The sequence below is a fragment of the Notothenia rossii genome (genome assembly GCF_949606895.1).
Source record: "Notothenia rossii genome assembly, chromosome: 9".
In the NCBI taxonomy this organism is placed as follows: Eukaryota; Metazoa; Chordata; class Actinopteri; order Perciformes; family Nototheniidae; genus Notothenia; species Notothenia rossii.
In genome coordinates this window covers 75,015,635-75,038,332 of record NC_136907.1, presented here as the reverse complement: position 1 = coordinate 75,038,332, position 22,698 = coordinate 75,015,635, and the positions used below count along the sequence as shown (strand labels likewise).

The 22,698-nt window shown below is 39.7% G+C and overlaps 1 protein-coding gene across 1 annotated transcript; it reads left to right on the top strand.

The window, feature by feature from the left end:
* The first annotated feature begins 451 nt into the window (after window positions 1-451).
* On the top strand, window positions 452-21,808 carry itgb2 (integrin, beta 2). The gene is made up of 16 exons (XM_079648953.1): window positions 452-565; window positions 4,869-4,920; window positions 5,228-5,325; window positions 9,339-9,546; window positions 9,758-9,928; window positions 10,184-10,425; window positions 11,208-11,366; window positions 11,628-11,723; window positions 11,831-11,920; window positions 12,032-12,169; window positions 14,032-14,222; window positions 15,817-16,049; window positions 16,437-16,656; window positions 17,021-17,235; window positions 17,839-18,005; window positions 20,403-21,808. Exons 2-16 carry the CDS (start codon window positions 4,872-4,874, stop codon window positions 20,466-20,468), a joined length of 2,343 nt encoding a protein of 780 aa, XP_079505079.1. The 5' UTR covers window positions 452-565; window positions 4,869-4,871; the 3' UTR covers window positions 20,469-21,808.
* The last annotated feature ends 890 nt before the right edge of the window (window positions 21,809-22,698 follow it).

Here is a 22,698-nt window from a genome sequence, read left to right as displayed (position 1 = left end):
CAGTATATTTGTGTTTCTACACATATTTTTGTAGACTTCAACAGTCTTTATACACCATAAAAGATGAGTGTGCTTTAGATTGAGCCCCACAGTGTCTAATTGGTTGGACAAAGAGTCTGGTATACTTTGACTGAAGTGTGCCATTAGATGCAAAAGTTTGGTTTTGGTAAGTGTTAGTTTGAGTGCAGTGCTCCCTTCTGCAGGGTAAATGAGGTGTTTTTTACTTTGTGTGTGGTTTTGTGAATTGTGTTTATTGTTTTGATAAAATAAACCCTGCTTTAAAAGCACAACTTTAATTTAAGTGGAGTTTTTAAGCTTGCTGCGTAATGTATGTTAAAATGATGTGTGAACACCACCCTTCCTGTTCTCTAAACATACTCTCGTTGCTTCACACTTCCTGTCATGTGGGTGGTTTAGCTGCTGTATTTAAACAGTACATCTTTTAGAAGAAGCCTCATCCAGCTTCGAGTGTTACTGAGACACAGTTCCCTCCGTCACGGAGTGCGAGGGTGTAGGCTGGTTTACCAACCACACAATTCAAATTCTGCTTTAACTGCTGTTACTGGTAAGTTTGCTTTTATAACAATATTGTTTTTTGACTCTCACTACCCTTTTTTCACATTCTTATATGACAACCTGATGATATTGTGTTTCAAGCCAAATCTGATTATATTTTACTTCATCAAACATCGAGTCAAATCTATTTTGTAACATTGTCACACTAAAATATGAAGAAAATCTATGTAACAACACCGCTGTTTTGTACATTTATATTATCAACATAAACAAACTTCTTGTTTTTTAAGAGGAAGTTGACTAACTTAAGAACGGACAGAAATAACTTACCAAGTATTGGTAGTATTGTAGTTCTTTATTTGATTTCTGAATCCAAAACTGCTTAATTATAATATAAAGTTGAGTGATAAGTTATAAGCAAGGTCTTTTTTTTACTAATCTCTCCAACATCATAGGTTATCTGTACAAATGAAACACTGATACATACAAGTCAAGTTCTGCTTTGCCCTGAGACCATTTTCAGCCTCGTGAAAGAGGAAGTGTTTTACTGAACTGACACTTTAATGTTCGCTATTACCTTTTATGGCGTCAACAGTGTTGAGAAAGAGACAAGCCTTTTTGAACACGACACCATGTCAGTGTAAAACTTTAAAACCAGGGCTCTAAATAAGGGTGCTTATTTTAAAAAGACTGTATGCATATGTGGTAATACAATGAGGAACTACTTTTTGTAAGATATCACACAACCTTTATGAGGATACATTATTCACATTTCAACAAGATGACAGTAATTTCTGTATGTAGTCCAATGATTGCATGTTGATCGAGGACCGTAAGATATTTTAACATCAACTGTTCTTTGGTTGAAGTAGTGAGTAACTTAATAATTGGTGAACAAACATAAAATAAAAAGTTGTGCTGTTAAATTGTCAATATGTAAACAATGCTAAAAGGTTTCAAATCATAACAAACTGTTGCAGCAAATTCCCTAGTTTGATTAGGCTAGTTTGTGTTTTTGCATGAATAATTATGGAAAGCCCCACTGTACATTCCCTTATAATGGTATACGTTCCGGCAAGGAACATTTTATTGTTCCCTTTTACATTTAATGTGTCAACAAAGATGACTGATTTCTGCAGTTGGGAAATCGGCAGGTTAGACAATTAATACTCAAGGGCCTTTCTCGTAGCAAATCTGACATAGCAAGGGCGTACCTTTAAAACTCATGATTTTGGTGATTTTTCATCTTTAGTGATGTCAATCCATCAGAAAATATAATTGGATTAATCAATAAAATAAAATGTTGCTAATTATGATCAATTACAAGTATAAAAATACTAGTAGTTACTATTTACGACGCTGGAGCATGGACAAAACCCGCTGTCACAGAGAGCCGCTGTTATACCCCTCTTTATAATGTGTGATACACCGGACATATGCTTTGGTAGTATTTCTACTGCGAGCACCTGCAAACACATTTTCATGTTTGATCAAATGCCTAAAATGACCTAGCCTATGCTTATATTATTCTGATGAACAACTCATTGTTTTGTAATTATACAACTGAGGACTGTCCTCTCATGTGCAAAGGATCAAGTAATGTGAAGTCATAGGGTGAGTCTTTTTAAATATGAACGATATCAGTTTCTAGCCTTACCAGTTTTTTTAACTATGAGCACCATCTGGTGTTTTGTAACCTTGATCCTTATGTTATTTTAACGTTTTCTTATTGCAACTGCCATATTTGACAAGTTGAGAGAGGGAAGGCAGTGCATTCACTGACTGATTCAACCACTCAAACTGATTGTTCCTACTTTATACTTGCAAAGATGTCCAAGGTAGGTTGGTGCAATTTATAGAAATAACATGATAAACAATCAACAAAATCAAATAAATCTAACCTCCTTTCTAGGTAAACATGCGGTATTCATTTCATTTAGAGATGAACAGATGCATCGGCCTGACATCGGCATCAGACTGCGTCGTTTTTCCAACCAAATTTAGCTCTAACCACGGCCACTTTCGCATTAACGTAGCTCTGCGTGACTGCGGGACGGGAGTATAAAGAGAACGTCAACATGTCAACAACGCTGCAGTAATATCGTGTCTACTCTAGCTTGGGAAAAAAACAATGTGGGTTGTTAATATCTGCACCTTAAATGTATATTTAAAGGTGGGGTAGGTAAGTTTGAGAAACCGGCTGGAGATACACTTTTGGTTAGATTCCATGGAATGCTCTTAACATCCCGATAGCAATGAATATCTGAAGTGCTTTGACAAAAATCCATTAAAAAATGTAATCTGTGGAAGCCGTAGCGCTGTAAAAAGCACGACCAATCATTTTAGCCGGCCCGGCTAAAGTAACTGGATGGCCTACCTGCCTATCAGCCTTCCATCTGCACAAACTTATCTCGTGCCCTCATTGGTCATGTGCACGTTCGTGTGTGTTGGAGGAGGGGCTCTGTAAGGAAGTGGCAGATTTACTCCGGTCGTGTATTTTCAAATTCTAGCGATCTCGAGCCGGTTTCTCAAACTTACATACCCTACCTTTAATATATCTGTTCTGCCGATCATAGTTTAAATCAGATACTTTGTGTTATTTCTATGAATAGCCTACTGTTAAAACATGTTTATTCTTATCAAATTACATTTTGTTATTTGACTTTCATTATTATGTGTAGTCTACTATCAGTGTATCCTCCTCTTTCGGTTGCTCTGAAAAAGGACGTGAATTTTCTTACGGGGGTGACTAAAGGTCCATCTTATTTTACCTTAATCGGTCAGACGTAACTAGGAGTCTAGTGGACGGTATCAGTACTACAAGTAAACAAATATATATATATATATTTTTAATTAATTACGTTGTTTATAAATTAATCTGAGGGCCGCAAAAAGAGGAGGTGGCCCCCGGGCTGCCATTTGCCCATCCCTGCTCTAGATGATAGGAAAGGAGGTTCAATACTTCCTTTATAACCTCCAGTGGCGTCGTTAGACTAGCCCCGGATGTTTTTTGCAAAGTCCCGGATCTCAAAAATGTTAATCATAAAATATGAATGTTAATAACAAAACTATGTTCATAATTGAAAAAACAGTCCCGGATCTATTAATCTGTCATTCCGATCATGCATTAAAGCCCTTGAAAATAATAATATATAAGTAATCTAACGTTACTTTTACTGTCTATTGTCACTCCACGCACTGAGCACGCTCACCTGAGTGGGCACAAGAGAGAGACATTGCGTAACTTTGGCATGGTGGTAGATTGCTAGCTAAAATGGATATAAGAAACTTAAAAACAAATGTAAGGGATCATGAAGACAACGAGGCGCAGGCCAGGCAAGATGAGGTGGAGGAGTTATCTACTGTTGCCACTGCCTCATCTTCAAGCTCAGGTTGGTGAAGATGAGGGCTCTTTATCTAGCTAACGTTAATGTTAATGTTGGCTAGTCCAGCTAGCCTGCAGTCACTGTGATATGAATGTGGAACAGCCAGGTGCTAGTAAGCAGCTGCGTGTCGGGCAAGAAAAACTGGGGTGTGCGTGTGTTCACAATTGGGCTGACTTTATGTCTGCATATCCTGATAAAATAACTCGTAAATATTTTAATCCACTATTTTAACATTATATTCCAGTACTTCAGATTGTTATCTCTCGATTAACACCAATAATGACCAGGAACTGTCAGAAACACGGTGGATCCAACCAAATCAAAACATGTCGCCTTCCTAAACCTAACATTGAGTTTTGAAATGTAGCCTACTACATAAACTCCATCACACACATGTTATATGATTATATTTGGAGGAGGAATTGGCAAAAGAGCAGACAGAAAAAGTAAGGTGCATGTGAAACACAGAAAGAAGATTGAGTTAAGAGTGGGATACACTACAAACATTTCACACTATTTAAATGAAACTCAAGGCCTGAAAACCTTTTACTTTACTTCTCTGCATGCATGCATGAAATGCAAGCATTTAATTATAAGGCCAAGCTTTTGATATTTACACCTCATTCTCGGAAAATGTCACAGTTTATTATTTGTTCCAATGATTTACCTTTTTTTGTGCATTTGATTGCCACAAACCTATAAACACAATATCTTTAGTGTTAGCTATATTTTGTGGAAAAAGTATAATAAAGTGAAACTGTAAGATTGTATTTTCATCAATTCGATGTTTGTTCATTTTAAGGAATTGTACTCCTTTAATCAATGCGAAAACCAATTGTGGAACACATTAATTATTCATTAATGACATCCAATCTGTGGCTAGTACAAGTAATGAGGCCAATGTAATGTTAATAGAATAATGAATGTCAGTTAAGGTTTACATTGAAAATGTGTATTGGTTTACAGGAAATGGAGAACTATTTGCTGTTTCTTCTGCTCATGCTGATGGGTAAAAATGGTAAGTTTTTAAAACGTTAACATTACCTAATTTAATTGAAAATCTTTAAAGCTCAACTAAAACATATTTGTTATATTAATGAGTGAAATGATTGCAATGCCAAATTAGACATGTGTGCGAGCAAGCCCTGCAGTTCATCAGAGCATTTTTTCCACTGTCATTGCATAGTAAGAGAGGCTATATGTAATTGTCCAAAAACAAAACACACAATCTTGATAAATAATAATGATAATAATGTTTAGAATTAAGAATTCATGGTTCAATATCTAGAGTTGATGTTACACATAGTTTGTGCTTTTCTCTGCAGGATTGTGTCAACAGGAGAAAGGTTGCTCAAAGTCGATGGTCAACTCATGTGGTGACTGTATGAGATCTGCGCCAGAGTGTGTGTGGTGCAAACAGCTGGTGAGAAACACAATTTATGTAACCTATAAACTTTCTACTCAGGAAAGGTATGTCTAGATTTTCCTGATTTAGGTGGGGCACTGACTGATGGTCGACAGGGGTTACACACAGGGGTTAATCTGGGCAAGGCCTGAGCACATAGGCCTACGTACTCACCTGGGGCCTCATTTATAAAGGGATATGCGCTCAAAAAATGGCGTACGGCAGTTTCTACGCAATGTTTGCGATTTCTAAAATACTAACTTGACGGGAAAACGTGCGATCCTCCACGCAAACTCTAACCCATGCGTACGCACTAAGCACAAAAACAGGAGAAACGAGAAACTGCGACACCGTTGGCAGAAGGAAGAATGGAGAGAAATATTTGGAAATAATACCATAAATAAAATGTTACCTCTCATTTATCATATATGAAGAGTTCATTTTCAAACATTGATCAAAGCCAATCTTAAAATGATTTAATAAACGCCTGTTTGAGACACCTCAGTGCACACAAAAACATAACTGAGAGAAATAAATAAATACGGATATGTTATTTAAAACCACCTCGAATATGTTGTGTTAATGTTATGAAATGTTTCATCATAAATGATGCGGTAAGAAGGAGGACAGAATTACGTCTAAACTGACGCCGTTTTACATTTCTATAGGTTGTAGATACGAGCATGGTTTTATATACTTTCATGTTTAATCGTGTTTTATGCCGTTTGCGGGGGGTGGGGGGTTGAGATGCACAGGCTGCAGTGGAGACGCTGCGCACAGCTGATCGACAGCTGGTACACAAACCACCAAAAACATAATTCAGATCCAGTCGTCATGACTCCACTCCGGAGGGATTCCCCGATAATTTCTTACAAGGGGGGGGGGGGGTCTCCTGTCCCCGGTACAAACACACTGCCTGTGGAAGGCTATGTGTATTTTTTTTGTCATTAACCTTTTTCGGACCACTTATTTATTTATTTTGGTGACGGTCCGACCTCCATGCTGCTACTCTGGTTCAAACTGCATCCACCAAACAATATGATTTATGTCGACCTCCCCAAAATAACCAAAATCTGACACGGTGTGAGATGTCTTTTTTAGCTGTTCTGTCGTCATTCCCTGCGATCTTCTCCATGCAGTCAGTCAAAATGAATGAATGAAAGGGCGTTTCTTCGACTATTTATAGGCAAATATGGGCGTTACGTGAAGCCCGCAAAAGCTGCACCGCATTTCGAGTCGGTTGTGATTTATAAAGGGAAACCGGCGTAGGAAGTGCCGTACGCACTTTCCTCCCCGGTATGCAATGTTTGGTGAATCGGAAAGTGGCGGAAAATGTATGGACCTATTTTTCGGATTTCTACTACGTAAGCAACCTTCCCATGTCAATCCTACGCACGGCGTTATACATGAGGCCCCTGATCAGCCTCACACATCTTCAACAATGGATATGTTTACGAAAATGTTTTGTAAAATGCCTGCTCTTCTCATTAAAACCATTGGTGCACATCGAATCAAGCGCATTCCAAACTAATAACTAGACACCAGCCGGCTACCAAAGAGGTTTTGACTTCACTTTTGGAGAGCCGTCATCCCAACCGGCTTTAGTTGGTCAGCTCTTCAATAGTGAGCTATAATGTTTATTTATTGTGATTTCAATATTTATCAGAGAAATATTGGTTATCGTTTTGGTGCACATGTGATTTCGATTTTCTCGAGCAAGATTGCAAGGAGCTGGTATTTGAAAGTAGCATTTTAAGGTAATGGAAAGGTTTGGATATCTGAAACGGTTTGTGTAACATGTTATATTTTAATAGGTACAAATATTTACAGTTAATTGTGTAAGAGTGAGTGAGCAGGCAGGACCCAAATGCAGATTTCACAGATAATACCTTTATTTAAAGGCTAAACTATAATAAACAGAACACTACCCCGTGAACACAGTCATAGACAAACAAGGAACAAGGAACTAACAAAGACAGACAGAAAAACCAGAACTTAAATACACACAAGACTAATCAAAGAAACCAGAGACAGGTGAGGAGGAAGGAGAAAACACAGGGGCACCAGGTGAACACAATCGGGTAATCAGACAGGAGGGAACACAGACAGAAAGCAACAGGCAAGACAGGGGGTGAACACTTTTCAAAATAAAACAGGAAACCAAAGACAGAAAACGACAAGACAAAAGACAGATCGTGACAAATTGTAACTATGACAAATTATGTTCTTTTCATAATACCCCCAAAAAAACCCATTATGAATAGAATTAGCTACTGACATGTCTACCTCCTGTGATGGAAACTTCTGGAGCAATGGAGAGGAAACTCATCGAGACACGGGGAGAGCTGGAACTTTGATGGCAAACACTGATGGTTTATTATGGAGTTACGGCCGGAGAACTGAAAAGGAACGATCGAGGATCAGGTCTGGAACTTGATTGAAATCTCCTCCCATGTGAGGGTCCGATAGATTCAAGAATAATTTCTCAAATAATTGGGGATTATAAATATTGGGTATTTGTACCGTATGCATTACCCAGTGTCATGGGATCAGATTGTAAAAGCTCTTATACTATCACAAATCTTCCAAAAGTGTTGTTGGTGACAGAGTTTACCTAGGATGCAGTGACGTGCGGTGAGGTTCATGGCTGGGGAGGCACTGACTCTTTCAGAGTCAGATTTACAAATATTATATTTTGACCGTAATCGAAATATTCTGTTATGTCCAAAACAAAAGGTTACCCAAAATCTAAATATTGGATTGTTCTTTCTTAGTAAGATCCCATTTTCATTACAATTGTGGTCTTACCTTGACTTGAAGATGAAGTCCATGCTCTCCTTCTGGACAACAATCTCTATTACTTGTTTGGTAAAGTCCTCCTTATCTTCCTCTTGTTTCAAAAGTCTAGTTTGTTGTTTGCGTCTACCGTCTCAGCGTAGAATAACAGTAGCAACAAGAACCTGTGGGCTCACGTGCGCCCCTTCAGTGCGGCAGAGGTTATGGCTGCTCCTCTGGTGCTTTCTCATTGCCGTTGTATGATGAGACCAGCGAGCCTAAATTTCATATACGTTGTAAGGGAAACTTCTGTAGCAATGGAGAGTCAGGACTCAGAGAGACACGAGGAGAGTTGGAGCGTTGATGTCAAACACTGGTGGTTTAATTGGAGTTACGGCCGGAGAGTTGACAAGACAGGTGGTGTGTCACGAGTTGACACAGCGGTTGCCAAACCAATTCTGAAGAACTCTTTCTGTAGCTCGAGGTTTTATCTAGTTCGGAGTGTAATAATCAACATTCTTCATCAGTGAGACTAAACACATATGGACCCTGAATCTAACTAGAGCTCTCGTCCATAGAAAGGAGCCAACTAAGAGAAACTCATCTGATGAAAAGAATATCTGGCTATAATTTCCTTGTGTTAGTTGAACATGCTCTGTGTCTGTCAGATGTGTCTCCTGCAGAAAGGCTATGTCAATATTATGTTGTATCGAATAATTTTGAATATGTTTCATTTTCACATGGTTTTCAACCCCCCTTACATTCCAATCCTGTCTCCTAAAAATTAAAGGAGACAGGGTTGTACATTCCAACCAGACACCTTTATCCCATTGGTCATGTTAATTGTGCTTAGATATACTATATAGCGCCTGCAACAAATAAGATGACATATTTAAACTATTACTGAAAAGTTCCCTCCTTTTCCAATGTAATGTTTAGGTAGACCTACTTTGCTGATTGTAAATAAAGAAAACTTTGGACTCTAACGTCTTTTTCCAAAACTAAAGAGGTACCTCAAAAAACTGGTATCTGGCATTTTAGATCATTACAAATTTGCGCAACACTCAATTATAGTGATCTTAAAAGTAGCCTTCAAAAGACTTACTGCGGTTCTATTTATTATGTCAGTCCCCAAGTATGAGTAGACTATAGTTTGCTAAAACCATATGCAAGAATTAATATAAACAACATAATAGGCAGACACAGATGAGTGAACATAATATATATTTTGTGTGTTTTTCATCCTCTTCGTACAGAATTTTACAAAAGCAGGTGAGCAGGAAGCAGTGCGCTGTGACACCACAGCTCAGTTGATGAAGAGAGGCTGCAAGAGGGAAGAAATCATCTCCCCGGAGAACACTCTAGTCATTGTGAAGGCAGACCGTCTGTCTGTGTCATTCGACAAACAGCTGAAACAGCCTGTTCAGCTGACACCACAGAAGATTAGTTTGAGACTGCGACCTGGTGAGTGGAATCAGTTGATGCGGTCATTTGTGAACGGAAAGGAACTACAGTGATTTGTTGCCTGTGTTGGCTGGTCAAATTGTTTTTCTTAAATAACCACTATCATCAAATTTGATTTGAGGAATTGTAAAAACTACGGGCACTAAACGTCAAATATGCTTGAGCAGTTTTCTTTCTTTTCTGTTTGTGTGTTTATTTTTTGTTTTTACAGGGCTTCCTAAGACATTCAGGGTTTCTTTCAAAAGAGTTCAGGGTTATCCTGTTGATCTCTACTACCTGATGGACCTGTCTTACTCCATGAAAGATGACTTGGCAAATGTCAAAGAACTGGGAAAAGATCTTTTTGCAGCTCTGAAGAGTATCACTAATTCTGCTCAAATAGGTAATAAGATTCAAATGTTAATCCGACAATTCAAATCATAAAAAATACAATTGTCTATTATTTGGTAACAACCTCGTAGAATTGGTATAGAACTGCCACTGTGTATAATGTGTTTATAAGTCTACACAAATATCACTGCATTTCACCATTCAAACATCTTGAGAAACAAGTAAATCACCCCTGGCTTTGCCTTTTATTTCAGTTAATGAAAAGGCAAAAAAGATTACAAACCAATTGCCCTTTCTTTAACTACAGGATTTGGTGCGTTTGTTGATAAGACAGTTCTTCCTTACACTAACACCAACAAGGAGAAACTGCTGAAGCCGTGTGATGAGAATGACCAACAGTGCCAGGCTGCCTTTGGCTACAGACATGTGCTTAGTATGACGTCAGAAGAAGAAAAGTTCAAGACAAAAGTAACAGAGGAGTTCATTTCTGGGAACTTGGACTCTCCAGAAGGTAGTCTGGACGCCATGATGCAGGCAGCCGTGTGTGGGGTAAGGAATCTACCAAATAAGTATGAACTGTGAGTTAGACAAGGAGAGCAAGAACGGGTTCATTATTAGAAAAGGATTAACAGTAAACAAGAAAAAACTCTTCGGCCGTTTCAAGTAGAAGTAAAATATCAAATTTAAAATGTTTCAGGGTCTATGCTTTCAAGCAGTGAAATAGCCGTACTCACTATGAATTGAAACTGAATTCTGAAGTAGACATAATGACATTGTCAAAACTTCAAAATATACTTCATGTGTCCTGACATGTAAAATTAGGCTTGATGCTATTTTTTCTAACATCAAAGGGCCTGTGATCTGAGGAAGCAAGTATAGACATAAAAGAGAGTTGACAGGAGAAAGTATTTTGTTTATGTACAAAGGAGGAGCCTATCAGAGCAGTACATAATGCCCCTTGATGTAGGAAGAGTAGATCACATCATTTGTACATTTATCCCATCATCTAGATGGTTCATATATCAAGATATAAAATGCAGCCCAACAAAAGCTTACCATCCCCATCATTTCATTTTGTCTTTAACACAATCACAATGTCAAAAAAACGTTTTCTATCCAAACTAAATACACAATCTTATTCTGGTATCCTAAACCTAGGACCAGAAGCATTACAACATCCTCATTGTAGTTACTCCCACATGTTTTTGACAATGCATCTTACTTGGGTTTAAATGTACTTTGTAGGAGACTGATAAAATTCAAATTTCAATTAAATGGGCCTTTAAATTGTTCTTACTTAAATTGTCCCATACGCATGTATTGTTGTTTAGGAAAGAATAGGTTGGAGGAACAGCAGCACTCGGCTGATTGTGCTGACCACTGATGCCGGATTCCACATGGCCGGAGATGGAAAATTAGCTGGCATACTGGAACCCAATGATGAAAAGTGCCACATAGAAAGGAGCTTGTACACCAAAAGCAATGAAATGGTATGGAATCACATTAGCAAATGCCTTTTTTGTACCCGCCATGCCACTTTTGCTGTAACAATGTAAATGTCCCCGATGTGGGACTGATAAAGGATTTCTGATTCTGATTTCTGAATTAATTTGTTGCAGTGGCATGGTTACCAAGATTGTAATACATTGTTGAAAAACTTGTGTAGTGAGGTTAGCACATTAAATAGTTATGTAAGGTGTGTAACATAAGGTTTACAAAATGTCTCTGATTTCTTGGATGGTTGTGTGCAGGACTACCCATCTGTTGGACAACTAGCCATTCAGTTGGAAAAAAACAATATTCAGCCGATATTTGCAGTGACAAAAAATGTGGAGGATGTGTACAAGGTAAAATAAATGTACCTTTTGTTTTTGTACCTCATTTCATTTATTCATGGTTCACACATTTCATTCTTATGCTAATTGTTTTAATTTAACCTTGTTTTTTATCCCAGCAACTCACTAAATTGATTCCAAAATCAGAGGTGGGAGTTCTGTCATCAGATTCAAAAAATGTGGTTCAATTGATCAAGGAGGCCTACAAAGTAAGTTGTCCGTTTATCACATTCTCCTTTTTGTTGGGTGTGCATCAGTCAGTTATTTTCCTCACACGTTTTTGTTTCATCCAACCCTCTTGAATGTGCACTCCACGGCAGAGGTTGTCCTCCAAAGTGACTGTGACCCATGACAATCTGCCTGAGCATGTGAGCGTTGTCTACACCCCTAACTGCAACGGTGCAGGACCAGCAGGGGAGAGCGAAGGGATTTGTGATAATGTACCAGTGGGAGAGGAGGTCAGTTCTTTCTGTAGTATTTTTAAACTTTTCAATTTGATTTAAAATGACTGTTATATTAATTTGAGGTCTTTGTGGCACTGGATTTAGTAGGGTAATAATAATGACATAACTAATAAACACATTTAAATGTATCATAGCTCCTTTTATCTCATTACTCAAAGACACTTTTACATTTTAAAAACATTTCATACCAACATCCAAACAAACACATACACAAATGAAAAAAAACACAATGCAATGAAATGAATATTACTTACTGTTTCATGGCAGACACAGCGACACCACGAGAATAGCAATCAACTGGTTAACCTGCTAAAAAACAACAACACAGAACTCACCAGAGCAGTGCAGAGATGGAGTACTCAAGTCCTGGACTCGGACTCCAGTGCCAATTTTCGGACTTGTGACTCGACTCGGACTCGCGCACTGATTGAGAAGACTCGGACTTGGACTCGTGAATTCTCACGATGACTTGGACTCGGACTCGTGAATTCTCCCCCCCCCCCCCCACGAAGACTCAGACTCGACTTGTACATTGACGCTCCGACTTGGACTCGGACTCGAGCAAGTTTTCTCTGGAGTCTGATGTCCTCTATCCTGGCTTGTGCACCTGCGAGGCGAGTTCACGTACTGGGCCCCACTATTCCAGTCTAAAGATGTCCAGAGACACACCCCGCACCGTGCTGTATGCTTTCACACATTCTGCTTCCACATTGGAAAAGAGCAGCGCAAAAATGCTCGTTATGTGGAAACAATATTGAAGAGTAATAATAATATAATAATAATAATAATAATAATATTAGTAATAAGCTTTATATTTGTACAGCACCTAAGAATTGTAGCCAAACTCGCTTAACAGCAGTTCAATAGATAGATTAGTATAACATGACAGGATAAAAGCAATGTAGAGGAGCAGCTACATTTCAACACATATATCCACGAAGATTAATACATGAAGACTGGTGACTCAGACTAGACTCGGACTCTTCTTAAGTGACTCGGACTTGAACTCGGACTCGACTCGGACACTCCTTGGGTGACTCGGACTTGGACTCGGACTCGACTACGACCCTCCCTAGGTGACTCGGACTAAAGATAAGATAAGATGGACTTTTATTAATCCCTCGTGGGGAAATTGTTTCTCTGCATTTGACCCATCCTAGTAGTAGGAGCAGTGGGCTGCCATTTGGAACGGCGCCCGGGCAGCAGTGTAGGGAACGGTGCCTTGCTCAGGGACACCTCGGTAGCACTTGGTCTTGCCGGGACTTGAACTGGTGACCTTCCAGTTGCCAAGCCAACTCCCTATTGACTTCGCCACCACTCTGACTCGAAGAGTGTTGACTCGAGAGTGACTTGGATTCGTGAATTGGTGACTTTACTACAACACTGGAGCAGTGCGCGCACCTAAAGCGACACCCCCATATAATGCGGTCAGTGCAGTCTCTACGGGGGAAGCGGGTTGAGAAACTTGTTGCAGCACATTTCACCTGAAATATCTTCACCGCCAGTCCTGAATTACCAGGAGGAAAGAAATACGTCCGTGCTGCTTAAACTTTCAAATATATCTGTTTTTTTTTTTATTAGTGGTAAAAAGGCACTTTTCATCTGAAGCCAACAGCCAACAAGACTTTGGTAAAGAGGCATGTACAAAGGCACTTAAGACATAAGACAAATTACTGTAAAAAGTAAAGAAGCTGGAAGGGAGAGTTCCATTGAAATGAATATAAGTACAAGGGGGGATCAAGAATGTAGCTTTCACAAGTTTACCATTTAAAACCAGTGTGTATTTTTTATATATTTAAAGTGTCACAATACATATTTTACAGCTCTGACCCTTTAACCCTGCCTTCCCTCTCCAGATTTATTTTGATGTCACAGTGACAGCAGACACATGTATTGAAGACAAGTCTTTCACCATAAGACCACTGGGAATTAAAGACACATTGACAGTGACCCTATCTTCAAACTGTGAGTGTGATTGTAAAGACCCACAGGACATCAATCACCCACACTGCAACGGCACGGGAAGAGTTAGCTGTGGTATTTGCAGGTAAGCTTTACAACTCCTAAACATTGACGGTAAATTGGCATGTATTTAAATAAATGCAGTGAAGCAGTGTGAGTAAGCGTGTACAAGTTGTTTATGGTTATTGCAATGAAAACATAGACTGGAAAATAAAGTCAAAAATAAACGACAGACTATGAAGCTGTGAGTTCTCTGCTAATCATAGGGGAGGCTTGTGGAGGGTTATTCCAGATGCAAAGATTTCCTCTATCTGTCCTGTCAGTGTGTGGAGAATAATCTCTGCTGTGTGTCCAGCAGCTGGTGGAGAGGGTGGTCAGGATAATCAGTCATGGAGAGCAGTTTGTGCAGAGTCCTTCCCACCACAACTCCAAACACATATTGACATGATTACATGTAGAAGGCCCTTTAGGTTGTATGTTCAATATGATGAGTATGGTGGCCGATATGGGCAAATACTGTACATTAAAACAGCCCAACGTAAGGAGAAACGCGCTGCAGTTTCAAAACCAATGCAAATAAAAAAACACAAATGTGCTATAATACATGCAAATGAAGAAACATCTTCAGCAACTTGAGGAAACGTGCGCAGCGTTTACTAAAAGCTGCAGAAACCAAACGCTGCAAATACAAAACGCTGCAAGAAGCTCAAAACACAACTGAGACCAGGGGACACTAAAGAGTGACGGACACAGCTGGGAGACCAGGGGACACTAAAGAGTGACGCACACAGTTGGGAGACCAGGGGACACTAAAAAGTGACGCACACAGCTGGGACCAGAGCGCTTGGAGACGTGCACGATTGTAAAGCTGGACAACTGTCTCCGTTGTTGGAAACTTACCTAAAATGTTTTATCAGCTTATTTTTAACAATATCTTCACATGTTTCCGATCATATTTCAGATCTGCTGTGTTTTTTGTATAACACATGCAACGCGTTTGCCCCTGCCCGTAAATATGATCATAATGCGCTACAGGAACTTGGAATTAAAAAAGAAATGTACTGAGAAATGAACCATTCATCCATCAAAGAATTTTACTATCCAGATCGAAAACTGAAGAGGTTTATGTTAAATATGCCCACAAACTTCAGTAAATGTCATAAAATAGCCTATACTACACCTCTTCAACCCTATCCCTCCAGATTAAATTTGATGTCAAAGTGACTACATATTGGCAGGGACCCTATCTACACACTGTGAGAGCCAATGGGAAGACCCACAGAACTGCAGTCCCCAACAATGCATTAGTGTCCCTTCATAATCACGGAGACTTAAAGGAACCATTCAGTGTGACATTTCAAGGGATCGTGTTTATTTCAAAATTGTAAACTACATGACCTGCAAAACTTCCCATCTGCCTCAGCTGTCTTTGTGTTCAGTGCTAATTAGCAAATGTTGGCATGTGTGAACATCATAAACATTACACCTGCTGAACATCATTGTGATTTTTGAGCATGTTAAAATACTGGTTCTAACATTTACCTCAAAGCACAGCTGTGTCTACAGCCCCACAAACTTGAGCCTGGTAAATGTTTCCAAACAACATACCGCTTATACCAACACGTAAAAATTGTTCCTGTAATTAAGGTGTTGTTGCTCTCCGACTTGTCCTCATTCAGCTGCAGTGAAGGCTCCATTGGTCAGTTCTGCGAGTGCTCTATTGGGGAAAAAGACGAGGTCACGCTGCGAGCATCCTGTCAGAGGGACAACGGCACCGAGTGTGAAGGCCGAGGAGATTGTGTATGTGGCAGGTGCCAGTGCCACACCACAGAGAGTGGAAGTAGTTACCATGGTGACTTCTGCGAGTGTGACGATGAACACTGTGAGAAGTTCCAGAATAAACTATGTGGAGGTAGAGTTTTAGTAATTTTCCAAAATCATAACTTTTTTCATTGTGTGTTTTACCAGATAGCCTATAGGTACTTTCATCAAAACACTTTGTATCTCTAAGACCTAACATATGGGTAAATTGCATTTGCTTTCTCATAAATCATTTGTAAAGCATAAAGCAAAGTACCAAGAAAACCCCAATATTTGTTTTAACATAAAGACATAGCATTCATGAAATGTTTTTACAAGATATAGTTATAGAACTACCAACACCTCCCACATTCTGCCCAATGGGATCTCCCTGTCACTCACAATGTTGTGTACCTATAGGCTCTGAGTGACACAGGACATTATTATTTGACATACTGCAAATGTACTTTAACTATTTTCTCCATTTCTCTACTTGTAGGAAACGGTAAATGCAATTGTGGCAGCTGTGAATGCTTTTCAGGCTACGAAGGTTCAGCCTGTCAGTGTAAGGTGTCTGAGGAGGGCTGTCGGACCCTCAACAACACTGTGTGCTACAACAGAGGGACCTGCAAGTGTAACCGCTGTGAGTGTAAGGGGGGATACCAGCATCCACGATGCCAAAAATGCCTCAGCTGCCTAGACCCCTGCCAGACCAAACAGTAAGGATGTAAACTTCTACTGAACCTATCACATTTAAAAAATAAATCATTCCAATAATATGTCGAAGCTGAGGAAATGCGCCGGGTGATTTAAACTGTTTTTGGGGGAAGATGGTGCAGCATAAAGAACATTGATTAGCTTAACGTTTTGTTGGGTAATTGTTTGTGATGTTACTTCTTTGTAGTTCTTCGCTGATATCATCAGTATCTACCCAGAAAGATCATCTGAACATTTGTTTTACTGTTGTGTTTCAACATGTTATATCTTATCCAATCAATGTAAGTTTAGCAAACATGTTTTAAATGATGGCATGTTTAAACAATTGGAAACATTTTATGAATTTAAAAATAATCTTGTTTTCAGGAACTGCATTGAATGCCTTGGCTTTGAGTCCGGTCCCTTTAGAAAAAACTGCAGTGTGGCTTGCAGCAAAAGCATTTATCACGAGATGGTTGATAAGTTCACCATACAAAGCAAGAAGTGCCAGCAGAAGGACACGGAGGGATGCTGGATCAGGTACAAACTGGACCAGTTGGTCGGAGAAGATCGCTACAAGGCTGAAATTATCAAACAGAGAGGTGAGCAGCTCATAATGTGTGGAACATTCTTAAGAGCTATCAAACTCTTACATTTAAGTACTATTGTATGCTATTTGGAAACATTTAACAAGACTAAAGTTGTTAGCAGGTTTGTGGGGCTGTAGACAAAGCGGTGCTTTTAACTAAATGCTAGACACAGCATTTTAACATGCTCAAAATGATTATGCTTTTCAGCAGGTGTACTATAATGTTTATTATGTTCTTACATGCTAATATCTTTCTAGTAAGCACTAAACACAAAAACAGGCTGATGGGAAGTTTTGTAGGTATTTGTTCATGAATATGAAGCAATATGGAAAGTCAGAGGATCACTAAAGTTATCACATTGCAACTAGTTTTTATATAAGTTAGTCAGAGGATTACCATAGTTTTTAGGATTCACTCTCCGAGGACCATTCATGTCAACACAAAATAGTTCAAATAGTCCAAAGTGGTATGCCGACTGACCAACAAGCCGGCCAAAATAAACACTCACATGTCAGCAGACATACTCTATTCTTCAATTCATAATCTTTTGATATAGGCTGTCCTTTCCGATATCAGTAAATCTTTCTGTAGCCTAATTTCTCCCTGTTTCTCCAGACTGTCCGGAGCCCCCCAGTGTCATAGCTATCATCGGGGGCTCCATTGCATCTGTTGCTCTCATTGGCATCCTGATGCTGATGATCATCAAGCTACTCATCTACATGAAGGACATAAAAGAATTCAGAAAATTCGAAAATGAAAAGAAGAAATCCAAGTGGGCAGAGGTGAGACAATTTAGATATTTATATACATTGTTGCCCAAAAAGTTGGAATAAAATATTTTTTACCGCTTCTCATTTAATGATTGGGACAATTTGATTTATTCTTGATAGATAGTGTATCTTCTCAAAACGTTATTGATCAATCTCTTTCAAACATATTACAGTGAAAATTAAATAGGAATAAAAAAAGGAAAGTGTCTGAAAACTAAATTATTCCAACTTTATGGCTAACATTGTATACATATATATATATATATACACATGTATATACATACATACACACAATGTCATTTTTCTGTGATCTTTAGATGGACTTCCTGTTGCCAGTAGTTGCACATTGACTATTGCTGCATCCCAAATCTCTTATTTGACAATTCCTCAATCCTCAGGGAGCGACCACCTGATCATCCTTCAAAATCATTAGCCCTCAGGGAAGTGCACAGAGATGACGGATTACACTCAAGTGCATCACTCCTAATGTTGATAAAAAAAAAAGATGTATCATCTAGTTAAAATATGAGCTAATAAATCTGAACACCTACAACTTTCATCATCCATGAAATCAATTAATTGTTCATGATCTATTGTTTCTCCCATTAACTTTGATTATGAATACAAATACATTCAGTGAGAGTATTGCCCCTTTCACACCAACGAGGTTACAGGGCCGGTTTGGAGCTAGAGCCTGATAAGCACCGTTTTTTCCTGTTGACACTGCAACCCTCGAAAACCGGTTCTTACCAAGCTTGAAAAAATTGTCGGTCTAGAAGCAAGAACTGCATACGTCACGCTTACGTCGGAGGGGTGCAAGATCAACCTGAGCCAACAGTTTATGGCGAGTTTATTGGCAAGAAAAATCTACAAGAGATTGTACAGTGCAATCAGAGAGATACAGTATGTCCACGTTTTTGAGGAAGTCCACGAATCCAGTCTTTGTCAAGTCTGTCACCACCTTTGCGCAGCTGCTGGTGCCACTTCGTCCGGTCCCCCGCCAGCCTGTCCCAGTTATCCGTCGCAATGTCCAGGGCCTTCATGTCACGTTTTACGTCATCCTTGAAGCGCAGCAGTGGTCGTCCTCTGCCTCTGGAACCAGCGCTCAGCTCGCTGTATAAGATGTCCTTTGGCAGGCGGCCATCTGGCATTCTGCGAAGCACTGAGCAAAGTGACGAGAACGCAACCACACACTTGTAAAAAAACACACTTTATAAAGTCAGGCAACACTAAGCAGGCTTCGTCGGTAAATGCCATTGAAACACATTAATAAACAATAAACCAAGGCACTCTGGAGAAAAGTACAGGGTTGGAGAAGTAGTTATCTAATAATCTGGCTTTGTATGATTAAAAGTAACACGATCATCGACCTGACGCAGTCCCCCATTTTTGTTGTTGTGAGCGACGTATATATTACGGCGTGGGGGGGTTGTTGATCAGAGTTTGAATGCTAGAGAGAATAAGTGATTTTTGAGAGATTTTGTGAAGGATACAAGAGTGTTGGCCTTTCAGATGTGACTGGAAAGGGTGTTCCAGAGGGAGGGGGAATGCAGTGAAGGCCCTCTCCCCCCAGGCCCAGAGGGAGGGGGGGAATGCAGTGAAGGCCCTCTCCCCCCAGGTCCAGAGTTGTGTCCTGATGGGCTGTAGTAGATTAGCTTCAGCAGTTCACACCGCAGTACTTTTCCCACTTTAGTTCCGATATAGTTCCGAAATGTCGCATTCACACCAAAAAGAGCCGGAACTAAAGTGAGTTCATGAGAACTTTTTTACCCCCTTTTTCCCTGCTAGCGAGCAGGTACTTTCGTGGGAGAAAAAAGGTTACTATGTCTGATTGGCTGAGCGGAATGCAAACCACGCCCCGTAAAACTAAAAAAAAGTTTTGTGAAGCCGCCATTTTATTATCCTCGCATTAGCATTATTAGCATTATTAGCATTAGCCCAGCGCAAAAACACAGAGAGACTAACTTATGGCAACACAAAAGAAAACATGGGAGCGGTGGACATGAGGAGGTGTCGACGTTCTGGCGATTTACTCTGAAGGCATCCAAACTCCGGGGACTTCCGGCCGGGGACTTCGGGTGGCAGTATACGCCGTGAAGTTGTTTGCGGCTTGCCAGTAAACCCAAAGCAGAAGAAGAAGAAGAAGTGACGTCAGCGGCTTTATTTGCCTAATCCTCCCTCAGGGACTTATTCCGGTGTGAACGCGATCTGTACTTAGTTCTGATGAACCTTTGTGGGAAAAGTTCTGCGGTGTGAAAGCGCCTAATGGGACTGTGTGGAATTTGAATTTGCTTGTTTCATATGATTTTAGTGTTAAAGAAAATATCACACAGAATACCTGAAAACATAATAACTTTTAAAAACATTATAGATGAAAGAAACTAAGCATTTTGATTTGTGTGTTGCCAGGCTGACAACCCTCTGTTCCAGACGGCCACCACCACGGTGAGCAACCCAACCTTCACCGGAGAGTGAGACACACAGAGGTGCAGCGCTCACACAACACACATCCATGTGTGTTTAGGGCAAGGTCATTTGTAATGCACTTTGCAAATATGTATCAACTTGTGTTAATGTTGACACGCTGTCGTTCTTAAAGAGGCCCTATTCTGCTTTTTGCGTTTTTCCCTTTCCTGTAGTGTGTTCTAATGGATTTTAAATAGATGTAATCCCTGTGTTCCCTCCAGAGGGAGTTTCTTTCCCACACCTGTTATTATCTGAGGGGAGCAGAAAAGCAACATTCATGCATCAGTCTCATTCTAGTCACCCAGATTCACTGTATATCCTCAGGTCCTGAGTAGAGAGAGTCTGACAGGACGTTGTTACTGGGAGGTGAAGTGGAGAGGGGGAGAAGTTGATGTAGCAGTTGCATACAAGAATATCAGCAGAGCAGGGGGTGAAAGTTTATTTGGATTCGATGACAAGTCTTGGGCGGTAGATTGCGACCAAAACAGTTATTCATTTCGTCACAACAGTATCAAGACTCCCGTCTCAGGTCCTCGGTCCTCCAGAGTAGGAGTGTACCTGGATCACAGAGCAGGTATTCTGTCCTTCTACAGCGTCTCTGAAACCATGACTCTCCTCCACAGAGTCCAGACCACATTCACTCAGCCGCTACATGCTGGAGTTTGGCTTTGTGGTGATGGAGACACAGCTGAGTTTTGTAAACTGAAATAGCCTAAAGTCATTTGAGGAAATCTTCTACTTCTTAAACTCATTGTGTCTCCATCATTGTTGCTGAGAGCTGAGTGTTCATGTCTTCACTGCACAGAGATCAGCTGTCAATCAAACATTATGGGATGTGCTCTAACATCTTCTCATGAGTTGTTCTGTAGATGTTGGAGTTTCTTTAGGCGGCGCTCCTTCCTGTGTCTGTTTAGCCATGGAGGCTGTCACTGCTCAGGAGGATTTCTGTTAACCTCAGCTCATATTTCTCTGCATGGAAATGTAAACTTTGCTTTAAATATTTGTTGAATATCGATATTGATGTATTTGTATGTTGTTGTTTCTCTTGTAAAGCTTGAGTCTTCAGAGAGAAAGCACTAGAGCTTCTTTCATTTTAGATATTTCTTTCTAAAAGTCTTTTATTTTTGACTGAGTTTCAATGTGTTGAATGCATAAATGAAAGTTTGAACAATGAAACAACACACATTAAAAGAAAACTCATGAAAAAGAAAAGCTAACAGGTTGAGTTTGTAATCAATTGTGTTTCTATTTTCAACATATGAGATGAGTGCCTCATTTACATATCCGGAAAAAATGTAATGCTTGGGTTTTTGTTGTTAATAAAAGAGTTAACAGGACAAAAGTGAAAATCTAAGTCTTTCTATTTTTTTATTATAAAAATAACTTATTTTTCGGAAATAAAATATGTTCATATATTTTATTTGTTTTTAGGATAAAGAACACATTACCTTTTTGCTAATGCAGCTCTTTTAGTGAATCCTGCACATGTTTCGTCAGGTTGGTATAGATGTTTCTACACACTACATGAAAGGGAACCCCAAAAAGCTTAATAGGGCTTCTTTAAGTCTATTTAAGTCTTACTGCTAAATCCCACCATACATAAAGGGCTTTAAAGACTCACACTCGCCCTTTAAATGTGATTGATTTGGATTCATTCTTGGTTCTCCAGCTCTTACTCACAGCTCAGTTTGATCCAGATGAAGTCTTTTGGCGGATTTCCACTGCAGGGCCTCGCACGGCTTAGTACGGTATAGTTAGGCCTTGGTAGGCCAGGCTCACTTTTCATGCTGAGGAGATAATATGAGATAGCCTTGGGAGAACATTCATTTTCAAGGTTTCTGCTCTGCCCCATAGAAAGTGGTATGGCCATCCATCTGTTAATTTCCTCCTTAATAGACTGGAAAATAGCAGGGCTGTTAAGACTAAAGATTTTAGAGATAGGAGAGACAATGTTAATTCCCAAATACCTCATTCCATTTGTTTTCCAAATAAAGGGGGTGTTCATTAGGGGTTCCAATTTATCTTATATCCAGAGAAGCTGCCAAATAAATGTATCATATCAAGAACTGCGGGTATAGAGAGTTCTGGCTGCTCAAAGTAAGAAGTATATCGTCAGCGTACATATTTAATTTGAAATCGTGTCCATGAATGTTCACACCATGTATGTCACCATTAGAGCGAATTGCACAGGCTAATCGTTCTAGAGCCATAATAAAAGCTAGGGGACTAACTGGATACC